At 39.0% G+C, this 15,896-nt stretch overlaps 1 protein-coding gene and 1 long non-coding RNA gene across 3 annotated transcripts in view; one reads left to right on the top strand and one right to left on the bottom strand.

The window, feature by feature from the left end:
• The first annotated feature begins 481 nt into the window (after window positions 1–481).
• sh2d3ca (SH2 domain containing 3Ca) overlaps window positions 482–15,896 on the top strand; it is a 63,444-nt gene continuing 48,029 nt past the window's right edge. The window contains exons 1-4 of one of the 2 annotated variants that reach the window (XM_025004736.2): window positions 482–656; window positions 2,761–3,030; window positions 3,172–3,652; window positions 7,997–8,036. In XM_025004736.2, coding sequence (XP_024860504.1) covers window positions 638–656; window positions 2,761–3,030; window positions 3,172–3,652; window positions 7,997–8,036 — 810 coding nt within the window. In that variant the 5' untranslated portion in view covers window positions 482–637. The remainder of the gene's footprint in view (window positions 657–2,760; window positions 3,031–3,171; window positions 3,653–7,996; window positions 8,037–15,896) is intronic. The other variant, XM_025004737.2, reaches the window with a different exon arrangement.
• Window positions 15,245–15,890, bottom strand: LOC119617673. Its single transcript, XR_005234029.1, has 2 exons — window positions 15,419–15,890; window positions 15,245–15,336 (listed from the first exon to the last, which is right to left on the bottom strand). It is a non-coding gene; the product is annotated as an uncharacterized LOC119617673 (long non-coding RNA).

Consider the following 15,896-nt stretch of genomic DNA (forward strand, 5'->3'; position numbering starts at 1 on the left):
GTCAGATCACTAATGGCACTTGACGTGCATAAAAAATGTGACATTTATAAGAATAAACCAGGGAAGCACAGGATTAAACTCTTAAATTTTTGTTTATTTCTGTAATGTTCCTCTTTCTTAAAACTTTGATGATCTCAGCTCTGCAGAAGTGAAATCCGACAAAGAGAGGACTCAAACATCAACTTTCTGTATAAACTGTAGCAGGAAAATAAAGAAACTCCTTCATTGAGACAAAAAGTCACCAAGCAGATTTTCTGTATTTAACACTTTTACATTCTTACTAGTTTTCAAGCCTTTTGCTCATTTTTTTCTTTTTTTTTACTGTGGGACTTAAAGAACACCCTCACATGTCAATATATTTTTTTATCTAGCCCTTCCCTTCTCATTTTGGGGCTTTTCATTTCCTCTTTGTATTGGTGTCTCTGCTTTTCACAGGAAGTATCGGGTCTGCCCTGCCCCTGCTGCTCATCTCTCAGTTTTACTCTCTCTCTCTCACAAACAAAGCGTGAGTGGCGCCTCACCCTCGAGCAGGCGAACACACCAAAGTTCTTCTTCTTCGACAGGAACTTGTCTTCATCTTCTCCGAGTCTTTCCTGCAGCGTCTCTCAGCTGATCCATGTACGGCTGAGACTCCAACATGAGTTTTAAAAAACTGAGTGAGTCTCATCAAGTGTTTTTGTTTTGTGTGTGTGTGTGTGTGTGTGTGTGTGCAAATTTGCGGGTGCAGTGTGACAACTCATTTCACAGCTGTTGCCCCATCACTCAGCTTTGCAGTGTTATGGTGATTAGGACGAAATGCTAAATCACTTTTAAGAGCAGGCTTTCTCAGGCTCGAAGAATCAAACCGTGTGCGGAAATTATTGCTCAAAGTGCAGACTGAAAAGAAAAAGGCCCCTAAGTGAGTCCCGGAATGACACAGAGATTGTCAAACAAGCTGTATCCACCCACACAGTTATGCACAGAAATGCAAAGGTTTTCTGGTTGTCTGCTTTAACCTTCCTTTAACCTCCATAAGATGACATGTTTGCAGTCAGTTGATCAGAAAGGGAAAGACAGTGTTCTCAAAAATTGCATATAGTCTTTTTGTCCTTCAGGGAAGCAGATCAGTAAAACAGGGCCCTTTAGAACCTAACCTATTTTTGCTTTTACATATCATATATCATATCATATCACCAAAAATCCTGCAGGTAAATCTGCATCCAAATACACCCAACTTTTCTTTCATTGCAAGATTTCTCAGGATCTGGCGCTCAAGCTGGAAATAATAACACGTTAAACTTGCTCTCATATAGAAATTCAGTTTATGTGAAAGCATGCATACACAGTTCTGTGCAGAAGTCTCAAGTCACCCCTAATTTCTTAATTCATCCTTGGAAACTTTAAAGTGTTCTCAAGCAGCAGTTTTGAGGCTTTCTGAAGGTCTTGGCTGGTTTTTTAGTCAGTTCTTTGTCCAGGATCTGATTATTTTTTGAAGAATATTTGTTTCTTTAAGCCACTTATTAGAAAAAGATTCCTAAACTCAAGGGAGCCAGCTTTCTGTCGACATTTACCAGAAAACTTAGCAAAGAGAATTTTAAACTGGTGCATTTTTTTAACAGCAGCTTGCCACATATTTGTTTTCATATTCTTAGTTGAATCTACAAAAAGCACCAAAGATAACACAGTATGCTGTGTAAATAGTATTTTAACACCAACTTGGCATAAAGTAAATGATCAATTAAAGGATGATGCATCGCTCTGGTCTTTATTGACATTTTTCTCTTTTTTAAAGACATGACTTCATTGTTCATTTGCCAGAGATAGATGTTTTTTTGTTATGCTTGAGATTTCTTCTTTTGCACTCCTCTTGTTTATTTTTTATTTTTTTATTGCACATATTTCACATTATGATGCTACAGTCAGGTTGGAGGACTGACCAGTAAACAAGTGAAAAGTAACTGAATAAAAAAAAACCTGATGTGTTGACATAAGTAATTCCAGTGCAAAAAGAAACACATACCTGACATCTAAAATATGCATCACTATTAAATGTTACAAAGGAGTTTATAACCAGTTGATTGACTCCCATGTTTAAAGACAGAACAGCTGAGGTTAACAGCAGCTAATATGCACTAACAGTGAGTAAAGGTACCACTTTACAATAAGGGAGACCTTATAAATGACTAATTAATAGTTCATAATACAGTTGATATTAACTGTAAACATTTAATGAACCACCAATAAGCAGTTACATTTAATTAAATAAAAGAAGAATACTGATTAATTTCTTGCCAAACAGTGACTCACTCAACGTGTATCCGTACTCTTCGTTCTCACTATTTAGCTATAAAGCTGAATAGTTATGGATTACAGATTTGCTCAGTTGAAATATTAAACCGTCATAATTTACAGTAAATGACTGTACCATCAAATAAAGCACTGAACACTGTTGCATGAATTATTTAGAACATGCGCTCATTAAATTGCTGGATTTTTAATTCAGAGTCTGACACTGGTTAAAGATGTAAAGTTTGATGCCTACAGGCAGTAACGACCTTAGGTTCAACTCTGCTTCTGCTTTTAAAGACACTTCACAACATCAAACTTGACACTTATCACAAATAGTTACTTCTCACTTCTTGTCTGTTAAAAAAAAAGAAGTGTATCAAATGAACATTTGTTCCCGCTGCAGCAGAAAGAAAAGGAACAAAACAGCCAACTTTGATAATAATTTGATATCATTTCTGTTCTGATTTGTCTACCTGCTCCTCCCTCCTCAAGCTTTCAAATGGCTCGACAGCCTCACCAGCATTTCTTTTCGCCGCTCCACCGACAAATCGGACTCCAAGTCCTCCAAGTCGAAGTCCGGCTCAGGAGATGATGGTGAAGGCGCCGCCTCAGCCAACTTGAGTAAAGTAGTCGAGGCAACGCTGGATGACATGGGGGCCATGCGCCCTCGCACTGCCAGCTATGTGCGCTCCAGTCAGGACTACACTCACATGGGGACGCTGCCTCGGCTGCTGGGTTGGAAGAAGGACAGGAGCAGCAAAGGTAAAAAGAACAAAAGTAACAAGATCAGACTTTAGAGAGATTTGTGAAAACAATTGTTAGCCTTTTATCAGCTGTGGAAGGATTTTTTTCTAAATCTCTACTGTTTTTCTACTGTCTCTTTATTATCCTGTCCTTGCTCAGGAGGTTCCAGCACCTATAAAAAGAGTAAAGATAAGAGACCTGCAGGAGAGCAGAGTTACGAGGGTCCAAAACAAACCTCACCTGACGTGGCTGAGACTAAAGCAGCAGGTACTTCTGATCTCAGTCACACCCCTTCAGGAGAACCCAAGTCTGAGCCTACAGGTGACACTAAGTCCAAGACCCGGTCTGAGCCTACAGGTGATGCTGAGTCCAAGACCCAGTCTGAGCCTACAGGTGATGCCACAACCACCGATAACTTCAGTGCTGCAGGTGAAGATGTGCCGCCATCTGGTGGCTCCAGCAAAGCATGTCAGTCGGATGGAAGTGAAGCCTTGAATCCTGAATCCTTTAAGAAGACTTCGTCAGCTCAGGAGGGCGATGAAGTTCATGAAGATGGTGGGTCAGAGCCAGAAACGCTCTCAGAACCAAAACAGGAAGCAAAGAGCCAAGAGCTGGGAGATGGAGGAGGAAACTCTGACAAGTGAGCTTTTTTATCTTTATACTTTAATGTACATTTTTACATTATTTATTTACATTATTTATAATATATTTTATATATTTATTCATTATTTATGTTTGAAATGATTGTTTTGATGTTAGAAGCATTCATATTTTAACATTTTAATAATTTAAAAAAATTATTTTTACCTAATTTTACCAGTTTTTTCCATAACAGGTCAAATTTTATTTTACAAATACTGACTCCATTATATGTCACAATACTCTTTGCATTTACCTTCACTTGTAAAGTTTAACACTTTGAAATCAAGAGTATACCATGAACAGTTAATGAAAATTTTTAATAATATATCACATTTTTCTCAGGTTAAATTGTGTTTATATACAAAACAGAAATAATTTTGTGGGAAGTTTTGTTATTTATTATTTACACACAACCAAAACATGTCACTGTTGTAAGTTTTAAACTTTTAACCATATCAAATCAATTGATAGTATTGATTGACTCAATGAGCAATGCAGTTACTGAACATTCAATTAATTACTTTAGTTTTTTTTTAAATCAGTTTATGGTGTTTATTAATGAGTTGAATGATTTTATTTAATGCTAGGGATCAATAAAGTGTCTATCTATTTATCTATCTATCTATTCATGGACCCAAAAATGTTTTAAAATTGAAGTTTTGGCTGTTCAACAAAACAAGCTTTGCTGCGACTTTCATTGTATTTTTGAATTTTGCAAAGCAATAAAGGAACTTAAGTCCGTAAGGGGAAGTAGTCAGTTTAGAAAAAAAAAAAAGCCATAAATTGTGGTACTTTTATAATGTGGCCTAGACTATACTTAAAGAAAAAACAACCACTTCTCAAACTGTGGGGTAAAGAAGGTCCACCGTCTGTGCAAACACCAAGAAGTGCAGTTCTGCAGGTTCCAGTGTGCAAATATGGAAAATTTAATTTGTCCCGACTTTTCTGTGGACAGAACTCATCTCAGACGAAGGGTGTAAACTGAGAGGATGACTGGATCCATTCCTCCACTTTAAAGGCAGCAGTAACATCGATTCCTTCTATTGATCAAGTGCTGCAGGAAAGATGCCGCTCGGCTGCTGCTCAGATGATTTCTCATTTAGCATTGATTTGTTCTTATACACTAAAGACCGAAGGAAATTAGCTTTCTGTGCTCTTATTGTGTGTGTGTTTCTTATATGAGTAGCTGATTTATTAATAACATCAGAAGTTGGGGAGTTTAGGGGAGAAATGCAACCCCCTTGTGCCCACCTTCAGCCAAGCAGATTGTATTTCTTCACAGTTTTCCCATGACGTGGACCCCCAGAGCCCCATGCATGTAGCTGCAGAGAGAGTGTATCATGTTGCCTGCACAGAAACTCAGTGTGTATGTGCATGTGTAAACACAGGCTGTGGTTTGGTCAGCATGAGAGGGCTCCCATGCGTGAGTGTGGAGCAACAGCCCATTAGTTCAGCTCAGAGATTGTGGGAAATGAAGCTCTGTACTCCAGGTTCTGTATGGTTTGCATCGAAGAGCTCTCCCTCTTCTGTCAGCTCAAACCTAAATCACCGCTCTGTCCGTCTCTCAGCTGGACTGACCACAGTGCAGCTTTTTTTTCCTGAGTTACAGTATGTCCTTTCAGATGCTTGTTGTTGCTGCTGCTGCAAACGGCAGCCGATACGTTCTTGTGATAATTTACTCGACAGGCAGGAAGTGGGGGGGGGGGTTGTTCTTTAACTTTCAAGTCCCTCAGACACCAAACCACTTTTTTATGTTCTAGTTTTTCAAAAGATGAGAAAATCTTCAGCTAATTGTTCTAAAAAGTACTGTGAAACAACTGGTCTTAATGAAAATATGGTTCAAAACTCCCAAAGAGAAGACTGAAGGTTGGAGTTATTGACCATAAACATGTCATTCTGACAAAGAGTTTGAACTATACATAACTATACATATATATATTTCATCATTACATTATGAAATTAAAGGCCTCGCATTTTTTAAAGGAATGCACATCGCCCTTGTATGCCAGAGTTTTAAATTAATATCATTTAATGTTGATAAATGATGGGGTTTTGTAGCCTTTCAGGTCAAAATTTTAAAATAATATTATGTGCAAACTTTTCAGGAAAGTATCAGAGTATGTGTTGTGAATGACTCTCAGCTACTACCATATCGAAATGTAGCTAAATATCTATAAGACTGACTGAGTTATAGCCATCTTTGTGTTTGCTAAGATAGATTAGCTGTGGTGGCCATCTTCAATCAAGTTCAACCAAATCCAAAACTGAATGAGATGTAGATGTACATCCAACAATTCATTTTTAAACGTTTCATTAAAATCTGCTCTCTGGTTCATGGGATATTTTGCTAAAACAGCAGACAAACAAATAAATATACACACACACAGGCAAAAACCTTATCGCCCGCATTTTGTCTTCCTGCAGCAGACTGTAATAAATCTAACCTTTTTAAATGCTAATTTTTTTATACTAAAATTAGTATTTCTTGTTTAACTTTTAGGAAAGCTTCTTATGAATCTCACTTTTCACAGTAACATAAATTTTGATTAATTAATTAATTCCTTTAAACCATTTAAAATATGGTTTTAAAACCATATTTAGTTAATTGTGTGCATATATCGTCATAGTATCAGATATAAAATTAGTGTTTGACATGTTATGGGCATCTAAATTCGAATGTTCAACTCTTTCCCATCATCTTTTCACAGCCCACTCATTCTTTTACTTACATTTATGAATAAATATTGATATTACTGTACAAATAACTGTGGAGAGAATTTTTAAATTATGAAAGCGTTAATGATTAAAGAACAGTAGCAGCTCGGTGAGTCGGTGTAGAGCTTCTCTGCTGTGGAAACGGTTAACATTCCCTCACCCCCCGCCATAATAAGACCCTTTGATCTGAACTCTATCTGCTGGTGTGTAACACCGATTTACTCGGGGTCCTCTGAGACGTATCGTGCAATTGGGAGTTGCGCCAATTGATCTTAAAACTTGCCTGAGAGCGTAATTGCCTCTTTTGCTGCCTCTTGCTCTGTATTACAGAGCTGCACAGCAGTCACTGCAGCGTGGCCTCCAAAAATGTCAGCACAGCGGGGGTTTTGACACATGATCAAGATCCGTCACAAGTGTGAGTTATGCTTCCTGAGAGATTTGAAAGTCCACATTCAGCCTCCTAAGAAGAGCAGTGTGGTTTCTTACATTTTTTCCATTTTACCCACTTGAAAGCTTGTTAGCCATGGGAATACAGGGATTTTGGTAACATGCACCTGTTAGAAGGGTAGATCAAACACAAAAGCTCAAATGTGAGTATCATAGTACATGTACACACAGTTTGGACATTTACCCGGTTTTTCCTCTTGTTACATTGCCCAACATTTTCTCTCTTTCTTCATTTTTTTACGCTCACTCACCCTTTGTGGGTCCCTTTCAGAATTTTCTGCTTTTAAATTCAAACAAGACAGAGAATGAGGTTTTGGGGCATCTTAGGAACAAACTCTGCAGCCTTTTACTTTGTCTGGGTGACGTTAATTTGGCCTTCAGTTCTAATGTAAAAGAGTTTGGTTTATTTTTGACCATTTTTAAGCCCCGCATTAAAAATATTACCAGGACTGCTTTCCTCCACCTGCGTAATATCAATATAATAAGAAACATCTTGTCTCAAAATGAAGCAGATAAAACTGATCCACTTCTCGTCTAGGTTGGACTATTGTAATTCTTTATTATCTGGGTGTCTCTAAAAAGTTTTCAGTTGATCCAAAATGCTGCTGCTGAGAGTTAGGAGAGACACATTTCTCCAATTTTATTTTCTCTCCATTGGCTGCCTGTCAAATTCAGCATAGAATTTGAAATCTAGCTTCAAACATACAAAGCTCTCAACAACCAGGCTCCAGCTTATATCACAGATCTTATTGTTCCATATGTTCCTAACAGAGCACTTTGCTCTAAGACTGCAGGTTTACTTGTGGTTCTTAGAGTTTCTAAAATGGGAGGCAGAGCTTTCGGTTCTCAGGCTCCTCTCTTGTGAAACCAACTTCCAGTTTCTTCCCGTTAAAAGGGAGTCGTTCTTTTCCAGAGTTGCCTGTGCTGCTCAGGATGGAGGATTGTGCCAAAATCTGCTGGCTTCCTCAGATAACTTATACTAATTGACATTTCATAATAAAGTGAATGTGATGAATTATAAAATAAAATGGCTGTAAATGGATTTGACTCTGGATCTGATCTGGATTTATGCCTTTTTTTTGTTTGTTTTGTACAGTGTCTTGAGATCACTTTTGTTATGACAAGGCTCTCTATATAAATTAACTGAACTAATCTGACTTTTGATTCTTTCTGTTTTTAGCCACGTGAAGGCGACTGAAGACCAGGCAGAATACGTTCTGGTCAGTCTACTTTATTTCTCTGATACTGAACTCTTCTTTGTGCTGAATTCAGTGCAAACATATTTTAATCCTGTTGTTTGTTCAAAATCCAGATTTGTTATTTGGAATCAGACCAACCTTGTCAGCTGTATTTATGCATAATATTCAAAATTTTTCTTTTCTCATTTTCTCATTTCATTGCCTTGTGTATGTGTGTGTGTAAGTGAGAGAGAGACCGGGTGAGAGAGAAACACCTCCTCTCTTCAGTGTAATTGAATTAGATTTTTAATGTGAGTGCTGAGATGTTATCGTGCCTGATCATCAGCCCTTCGTCTTTCCACAGCTTCGCTCATTTCAGCAGGCTCAGTCCGCATTTAGCCTAATTCAACCTGCCATTTAGCTAATTGAATTCTCATTCTGACGGCGCTAATGTCAGCAGTTTGTGCGCTTTCCAGCAGGTGGAGACATCAGCTCGAGCTGGGAGCTCCTCAAAGATCAGAGAGCACATGAGGCAGTTTATGTGACCTTGGAGGTAGACAGAAAGGTTTCATCCATCCTGCAGTCAAACAAAAAAAGATCAAAAGCAGGAAGTGAAGGGAAGACAATAAAGCTAAAACAGGAAGACAGGGAGAAGAAAGAAACAGTGAGGGAAAGTAACGAGCTGGGGGCTTGAGGATCTGGTTTTGTATTGATTATACATCATTGATGTGGTGATAAAAGCCGTCTCCTGTGACCCTGACCTGTAGTCCCTTTGTAAAACAAATGTGTCAGATTTTCCCTGGAACAACAAATTGACTGCAGTTAAATACCATCGCGACATCTCTCCTGTTAGGAGATTTTTTATTGTTTCTAAAAGCTTAACGCAGTCATAGTCAAGGGACCATTTAACTTGTTTGGCCTTTAACTTAAAGAAAAGGAAAATTGTTCAATACATTTTAAATATTTGTACAATATCACTGATAATGCAAGTTTTCTTTATGTGGGCTTTTACAAAACTAACTTTTTTGAACCAGACTTAAAATATAATTATAAATTACATGTAGCTGTCCTTATCATGAGGATGAGTACAGGATCCAGAAATGGAGACTCAAACACAGGGAAACTAAATAAATAAAAACTAATGACTTTTAAACAGGGGATCGAGCAGCAAATCAGACCAAACCCACCAGTGAGGACACAGGGCCCAGGTAGGAAGAACAAACAGCATCATATGACAATGACTGAATAAGAACCAAGACTATAAGGCCTTGTTTTTAAGTAAAACTGGAACATTTCTGTTGTTTGTGTACATGATAACAGTGATTGGGTTCTCTGACACTGAAGAGTTTTGAACCCAGGTCTCAGAGTAGAAGTTTCTGAATACGCCCTGCATTGGTGTGAAATTGCATATAAACGCTATGAACATGTTCAATCAACATTTTTTCTGTGCTTGCATGAGTAGACCAACAACAGTGACAATGGCAGAAAGCAGAGTGCTGTTTCTGCTACTCACCAATTCAACACATAACAGAAACCCAACCTCACTGTTGGTCCAAACAAATGTTTGTTTTCACCATTTTAGATGGTTTTCATGCCGGAGAGACTGAAGTGTCTGCACGTGTGTTGTTGAAATACAAAAAATCACAGCGCCAGCTAGTGCCCTGGCACGGAAACAACAGCGGATTCATCTGGCACGTGATTAATGTGCGACTTTTTCGCAATCAACACCGGAAAATCTCTTTCATTTCCAGGGGATCGTTCATGTGTAAACAGGTGTAAACAGGGCCTGTGAAGGCTGGGAGGGAGGATTATTGAGCTGAAACACCTGGGTTAATGAGCAGATGGAGAGCAGGTGTGAGAGGGGAGCTGGAAGCAGGAAACTAACAGAAAACATGCTGGAATCTCTAAGTAAAACAAGGAAAGAACATGATCAAAAAACTAAACACAATAATAACTCAAACTACAAAATAAAGAACTCACAGGATCATAAAAGTCTGATCTCAGTGTGGTTAGGAGGACACTTTAGAGGCTAAAGTTTAGTGGCGGTCATTTCCCTCACATATTCAGAGCGCTAACAGATCACATAAGATCTTTGTTTCAGGCAGCATGCATTCCTCCAAGAAATGGTAGTTTAATGTTATTTTTATTGATAAACTCATGAAGTTTTGTGCTCACCCTCCACATAGTTAGGTTTATGCTTTATATATACTTAGTTAGGTTTAGAAAAACATCTTGCATGTCACTAATCTTAGTTTTAAGTGGTTCTGGCAGTTGTTTCCAAAGACTATAGGACAACAAACGATAGTAAATGGGTTCCCAGACTGTACTGTTCGGTTGCCCACAATCAATCTGATACACTGCTGTGTTAAATGGCCTATCTGTGTTGTGCCAGTGAACATTATTACAATAAGCCTGAAGTATAATATTCTCTTTGTGCTCATGCTAATAACATTTGTCTCATTTTTTTACACTGGACAGCCAGAATAATGCACAAATTTAAAAGATAAAAACCAAGTTAATTTAAACCTCAATTCATCATTCCCCGCCTGTTTTGTCACCCAAACTGTCCCCATAGCAGCCACTCCCTCCTCCCCGTGCACTCCCTAAAAGCTGCCAACAGTCTCTCCATCTCCTTCCCTGTCTCTGAAACATTTATGACAGCTGATGTTTAAATCAGGAGCTGGCCTCACTCTGCCCTGCTATGATGGGGAGAGAGCAAGGCGATGGGTCTCCCTCTGTTTCCCACATGTGCACGGTTACACGCGTGTTTGCAGAGCCTCAAACGCACAAAACAATAAAGAGAAAAAAAGCACTGAGAAAGACAAGCAAACGTATGTGATCTAAAATGGGGAGAAAGATCTTGTGACTCATATGAACATAGCAAAGATCAACCCTAAAGTAGTTTATAATCATTGAGAACAAGCTGTACCATACATATAATTTTCATTTATTTAATTAACACATTCGTTTGAATGTGTTTAAACACTGTGATTGATGCTCATGTATGGTTTTATGATCATGCGTATCTATTTTTTGCCTCAATCCAGCTTTGCTTTGTCTGCGGCACCGCTCAGTGGTTTGGCTGAACTTTGACGGGGGGGGCCGGAGGGGGGAGGTGTTGGTTCATATGAGGTTTATTAACATATGTCTGTGACTCACAACGCTGCTTTAGAAAAAAATATTATGTGTGTGCATGTGTGTGTGTGAGAGAGAGTGAGAGAGAGGGCTCAGCTGTGCATCAGTGTGTTACTGCATGTTTGATTATGCGAACGATTTAAATTTCCAAAATCTGTATGCGCCTGTGAGGTGCATGATTAAATCAAAGTAGGTCCCGCTGGGGGTAGATACGCATGTGCGTGTGCCTATTACAGGAGGCTGAGCTAATGAGAAAGAAGAGAAATTGTAAGAAGGGGCAACACACCTTTAAAACGAGAAGAGTTTGATTGTTTCCCTGAAACACTGCCAGAAAAAACACAGCAAGCAAGACACACATGGAGATGTTTCTTTAAATATTTTGTTTTTACCAGCAAAGGAGATGAAACAGAAATTGTCTACCATGGCTGGATGTATTGCACTGTAAATTTCACAATTTTACTGTACTGTCACATATTGTCATTGTAGATTTTACAGTGAAATTCTGGCAGCTGCAGTTGGCAGTATTTTACCATAAATTAAAGGACTGTTCACTGCACTGTCATACATTGTCATGTAGTTTTTATGCAGAAATTGTGTTAACCACAGCTGTCAGAATTTGACCTTAAATTCCATTTCCCCCCTGTTTTTCTTTTACAGTGAAGAAAAAATGCAAACCTTTTTTATATACCTGGCAATTACATGTATCTTGGGTGACCCTGTAAACAGCTCTTTTCAATACTGAAAATCCACCCCAGCATTGACTATAAAGATTATATTCACAAGCCCCAGTTATCTCCAAGGTAAATATGGACTTACTTTGCCAACCAAATACAGCTGAAGTTGGGTGATATATTGTGGCAAAAAGCAGTAAATGAGACTGGACAACATAACTTGCATATTTTCTGTATTTATCACTGAGCAAACCTCATTTGCTGAGACACTGTCACCACCAGGGATTGGTAGAACCCAGCTCCATATAGTTATTAAGTAATATTTCTACACTTTGAGAAAATGTTCACTAATGTTTAAGCCTGAGAACATGTGGACAGTTGCATTAGTGAAAGGACAGTCTGAACCAGGGATTAGCTGGATTGCAGACATGTCATGGGATCTTATTTTCCATAAAATAAAAAAAAATGATTCCAACAGCTACTCCCACTTTTCATAGATAAGGCAGACATACTGGATTTTTAAAATAAATTTTCCAACTTGGAATTCAGAAATGTCAAATTTTGAGTATCAATGTAACACAGGACTCTGAAATACAGATGATTTCTTGGTTATATTTAAAATGTTAAACATCACAAATTAGCATGTTAGCATGAACTGCTAAGAGACAAGTACAAGACACAGATAAAGCTGTTGCTAAATAAAACCAAAACAATGGACTATGAACAGATAATTTAATAGCACTTAGTTTCAAAAAAATCATCCTTGAGTCTCTAATAGTCTCAGCTCAAACCTCTCATATTTACTGCTGGTCTTTTGTGCTTTCAGGTCATTTTGCTCACCTCTTCAAGGTCAGCATCCCACTAAACAACACATAAAGCAGAGAATTGTGGCACATTCATCTCTTTTATTCACTGCTTCATTCATGCTGAAGATGGGTCTAGTTACTACAGCAACACACGTAAAAAAAATTCAGTCATTTTACTTTGATTATAGCAGGACAGTTGATTTTAAAATGCACATTTTGTAATTTTTCAACATATCTGTGCAGATAAATTCTCAAAGTTCCCAACATACCTTTGTTCTGTTTTTATCATTCTTATAGATCAGTTGTTTTAAGCAGGTTTTAACACACATATATGTGGTTTAATGTGGATTAACCAGCAGTTAGATGAGGTCCACCCTGTAAAAATACACTGATGACAATCAGACACACACACGCACACACAAATCATTAACTACGCCCTTTTAATCCCCAAGAGCAGCCTGGCCTTTGTTTTTGGGCACGTGTACACACTCGCCCACATTGACACAGCTACAGACGTCTTTGCACTTTTAATCTTGATCTGCCCTCAGCATATCTCCTCTCATTTCACTCACATGTGCACGTCCACACATTCTCCTCTTGTCTCTTTCACACTCTGTCTTGTGTGTGTGTGTGTGTGTGTGTGTGTGTGTCTCACACCCGGACACAGACACACTTTCATTAGTGGGATGCTTGCAGGCACATGCAGGGATTCTCCATTGTCCTCCCCATCAGCCTGCGGGATGAAGCTCACTAATTAACATTTAACTGAAGACCGCCTCTGAGCACAGGAGGAGATGTGGAGATAGAGAGGGCCGGCGCGAGAGGAAGGTGGAAGGATGGACATGAAGGAGAAGGGAAGGGCAGCGGAGAGAGGGATCAGAGAGAAGAGGAGGCTGGAAGGAGGAGGTTAGGCTATTGATCAGAGGGATAAGAGGGTGAGAGATGAGAGCGGCAGTACACTGATAAAAATGAGTGGAGAAACGCTGGATTTGATAAAGCACAGAAGACAGAGAAAAGAGGCAGCAAAAAAGGAAAGAACAGCTTTAATGAATGATTGACAGAAACAAAGAAACTCACAGGAAAAGAAAATTCTGGAAAATTCTTGAACAAGAGAAGCACTCATAAGTGCAAAAAGACACACACACACACACAAAGAAAACAAGACAGATGAGTCAAAGTAAAGAAGGAAGAATTTTCATGCTGGAAACCTGAACCTCAGTCTGGTGAAACATCTTGAAAGATGTTAAACTGTGGGGGTGGATGATACAATCTACAGCAAACAATCTGTCACTATAAACCATTACATCTGTTGTCAACTTTAATGCATCTCTTTGAATATTTTCTTTACTAATATCTGTTTTTCTTTATTTATAATGTTATTTCTGTTTAAAAAACAGGGTGGAAATTGATCCTTGATAAAAGATTGCTTTGACTATACATATATCAGTCTAAGTATGTGAGATCACACATCTGAAAGTGGCAAACTTAGTTAATTCAGGTTCATTGGGTATTCATAATCAGACTTTTATTGCATTTTGTCAATTGTGAGCTGAATTCAAGACAGTTTTTCTCAATTGTGTAAAAATATTTAGTGCTTTCAACATCTTATGTGGGGCATTACTGCACAGATCACACATTATTTTCTCAGTGTTGGCTTTATTGCTTTGCTTTATTGTTGCATCTTTGCACAGCAGCCGCCTGATACCTGTCAATGTGACTCACCGGAGACTGCAGACTGACGTTCATAAACAAGCGAAAAGTTTGAGAATGTGTTTCATTTTCAAACAATGACAAGACGCAGTTCTCAAAGCAGGGTTCTATGGCTTGTCTAAATCCAAGTTTAACACAGAGCCAAGAAAGTTGGAATTACATGCAGCAGATTAAAACCTACAGAAACAACCGTTTCTACAGCAAGAAGATCTGGCATTTCTTTTATTATCTGGGTGACATCGTTTGGACCCAACAGAGGAAAAGGTTCCTGTAAATCAAATTAGTTTTGAGTGATCACCTTTATCCAGTGAGAAAGCCTTTCTATCCTAACTGTTTTAAGGGTCTCTTTAAATGCCATAAGGCTGCAAGGGGGAACAGAATGGCTTGATGGATATAGAATTTATGTGACTGGTGAGGCTTTCAATGTCACCAGATCTCAACCCAATTAAACACTCATGGGAGGTTTTAGACTTAGTTTTGGAGTTAGAGATCCCTCCAACGGGAAAACACAAAAATGGTAGGGGAAAAAAAAAAGGATGGTCCATGTTAGAATTTTTCCTTAAACTTCATCATGTTGCCACATTTTCCAAACACATCTTGAACTCTAAGTAATAGAACAGGCAGAAACCCACTGGTACTCAGAAGAAAATATGAAATATGACTGTTTGCAGAGAGAACAGTCACAACTTATACCAGAAGTTACAACTCTTACCTAAAACTACCTTGCTTTCCAAATTTTTGGTTACCAGGTAGACCATTTCCTCCAAATGGAGGTTACATTCGAACATCTTGTTTGTTTTTTTCAAGAAGTTGCACATAGAGTTGCTGTGTATGTGGTGCAGCTGCTAACATATCCCGGGCAATGTTAGTGTCATGTTTGGTTCCAGTTTACGAACCCACATGCACGAACACAATCAGGAGATGCGTATGCAAACAATAATAAAGTTTATTGAACAGAGGGGACAGGGTTGGGGAGAAAAACACGGAGCAGAAGTCAGGAAGGGATAACCAGTTCAGCCACTGTCAACGAGAGGAAGCGGTTAGACTCCTGGGAGGTGGAGGAACATATAAATATATATATGTAGAGGAGAGAAAGGCTTACTAGGAACAGATGGAAGCTCACTTAGGAGCAGCGACAGACCCAGGGCGGCGTGGAGAGGTAGTGAACCGTTGGAGGGCGGACAGGTAAGACAGACTGAGTGGGGAGCGAGCTGGCGGCTGGTCGTGGTCCGGAACAAACGATCCACAGAACTTTTCTCTCGAGAAAACTCCGGAGGAATCCAGGTAGACCTGACGAGAAGGAACAAACACAGGAGGCGATTATCTCGGGAAGATACACAGCGGGCCTTACTCTGGAACGATTTGTTACCAAGGTGAACAAACACTCAGGCAAGGAAGTGTCAGCTCGCCGCTTCTTAAATATCCCCAGCCTCAGTCAGCAAATGCGCCACAGGTGTGTCTCCGGGTTCAACCACACGCTTCTCCAGGGGCTCTGCTCCTAGGCGGCATCTGGTGGAGGAAGTGGGAAGCGGCAGGCTTCCAAAACAAAAGAAAAACAAAACAAACCACCGATCCTGACA

Source organism: Kryptolebias marmoratus, linkage group LG14, assembly GCF_001649575.2.
Source record: "Kryptolebias marmoratus isolate JLee-2015 linkage group LG14, ASM164957v2, whole genome shotgun sequence".
Lineage (NCBI taxonomy): Eukaryota > Metazoa > Chordata > Actinopteri > Cyprinodontiformes > Rivulidae > Kryptolebias > Kryptolebias marmoratus.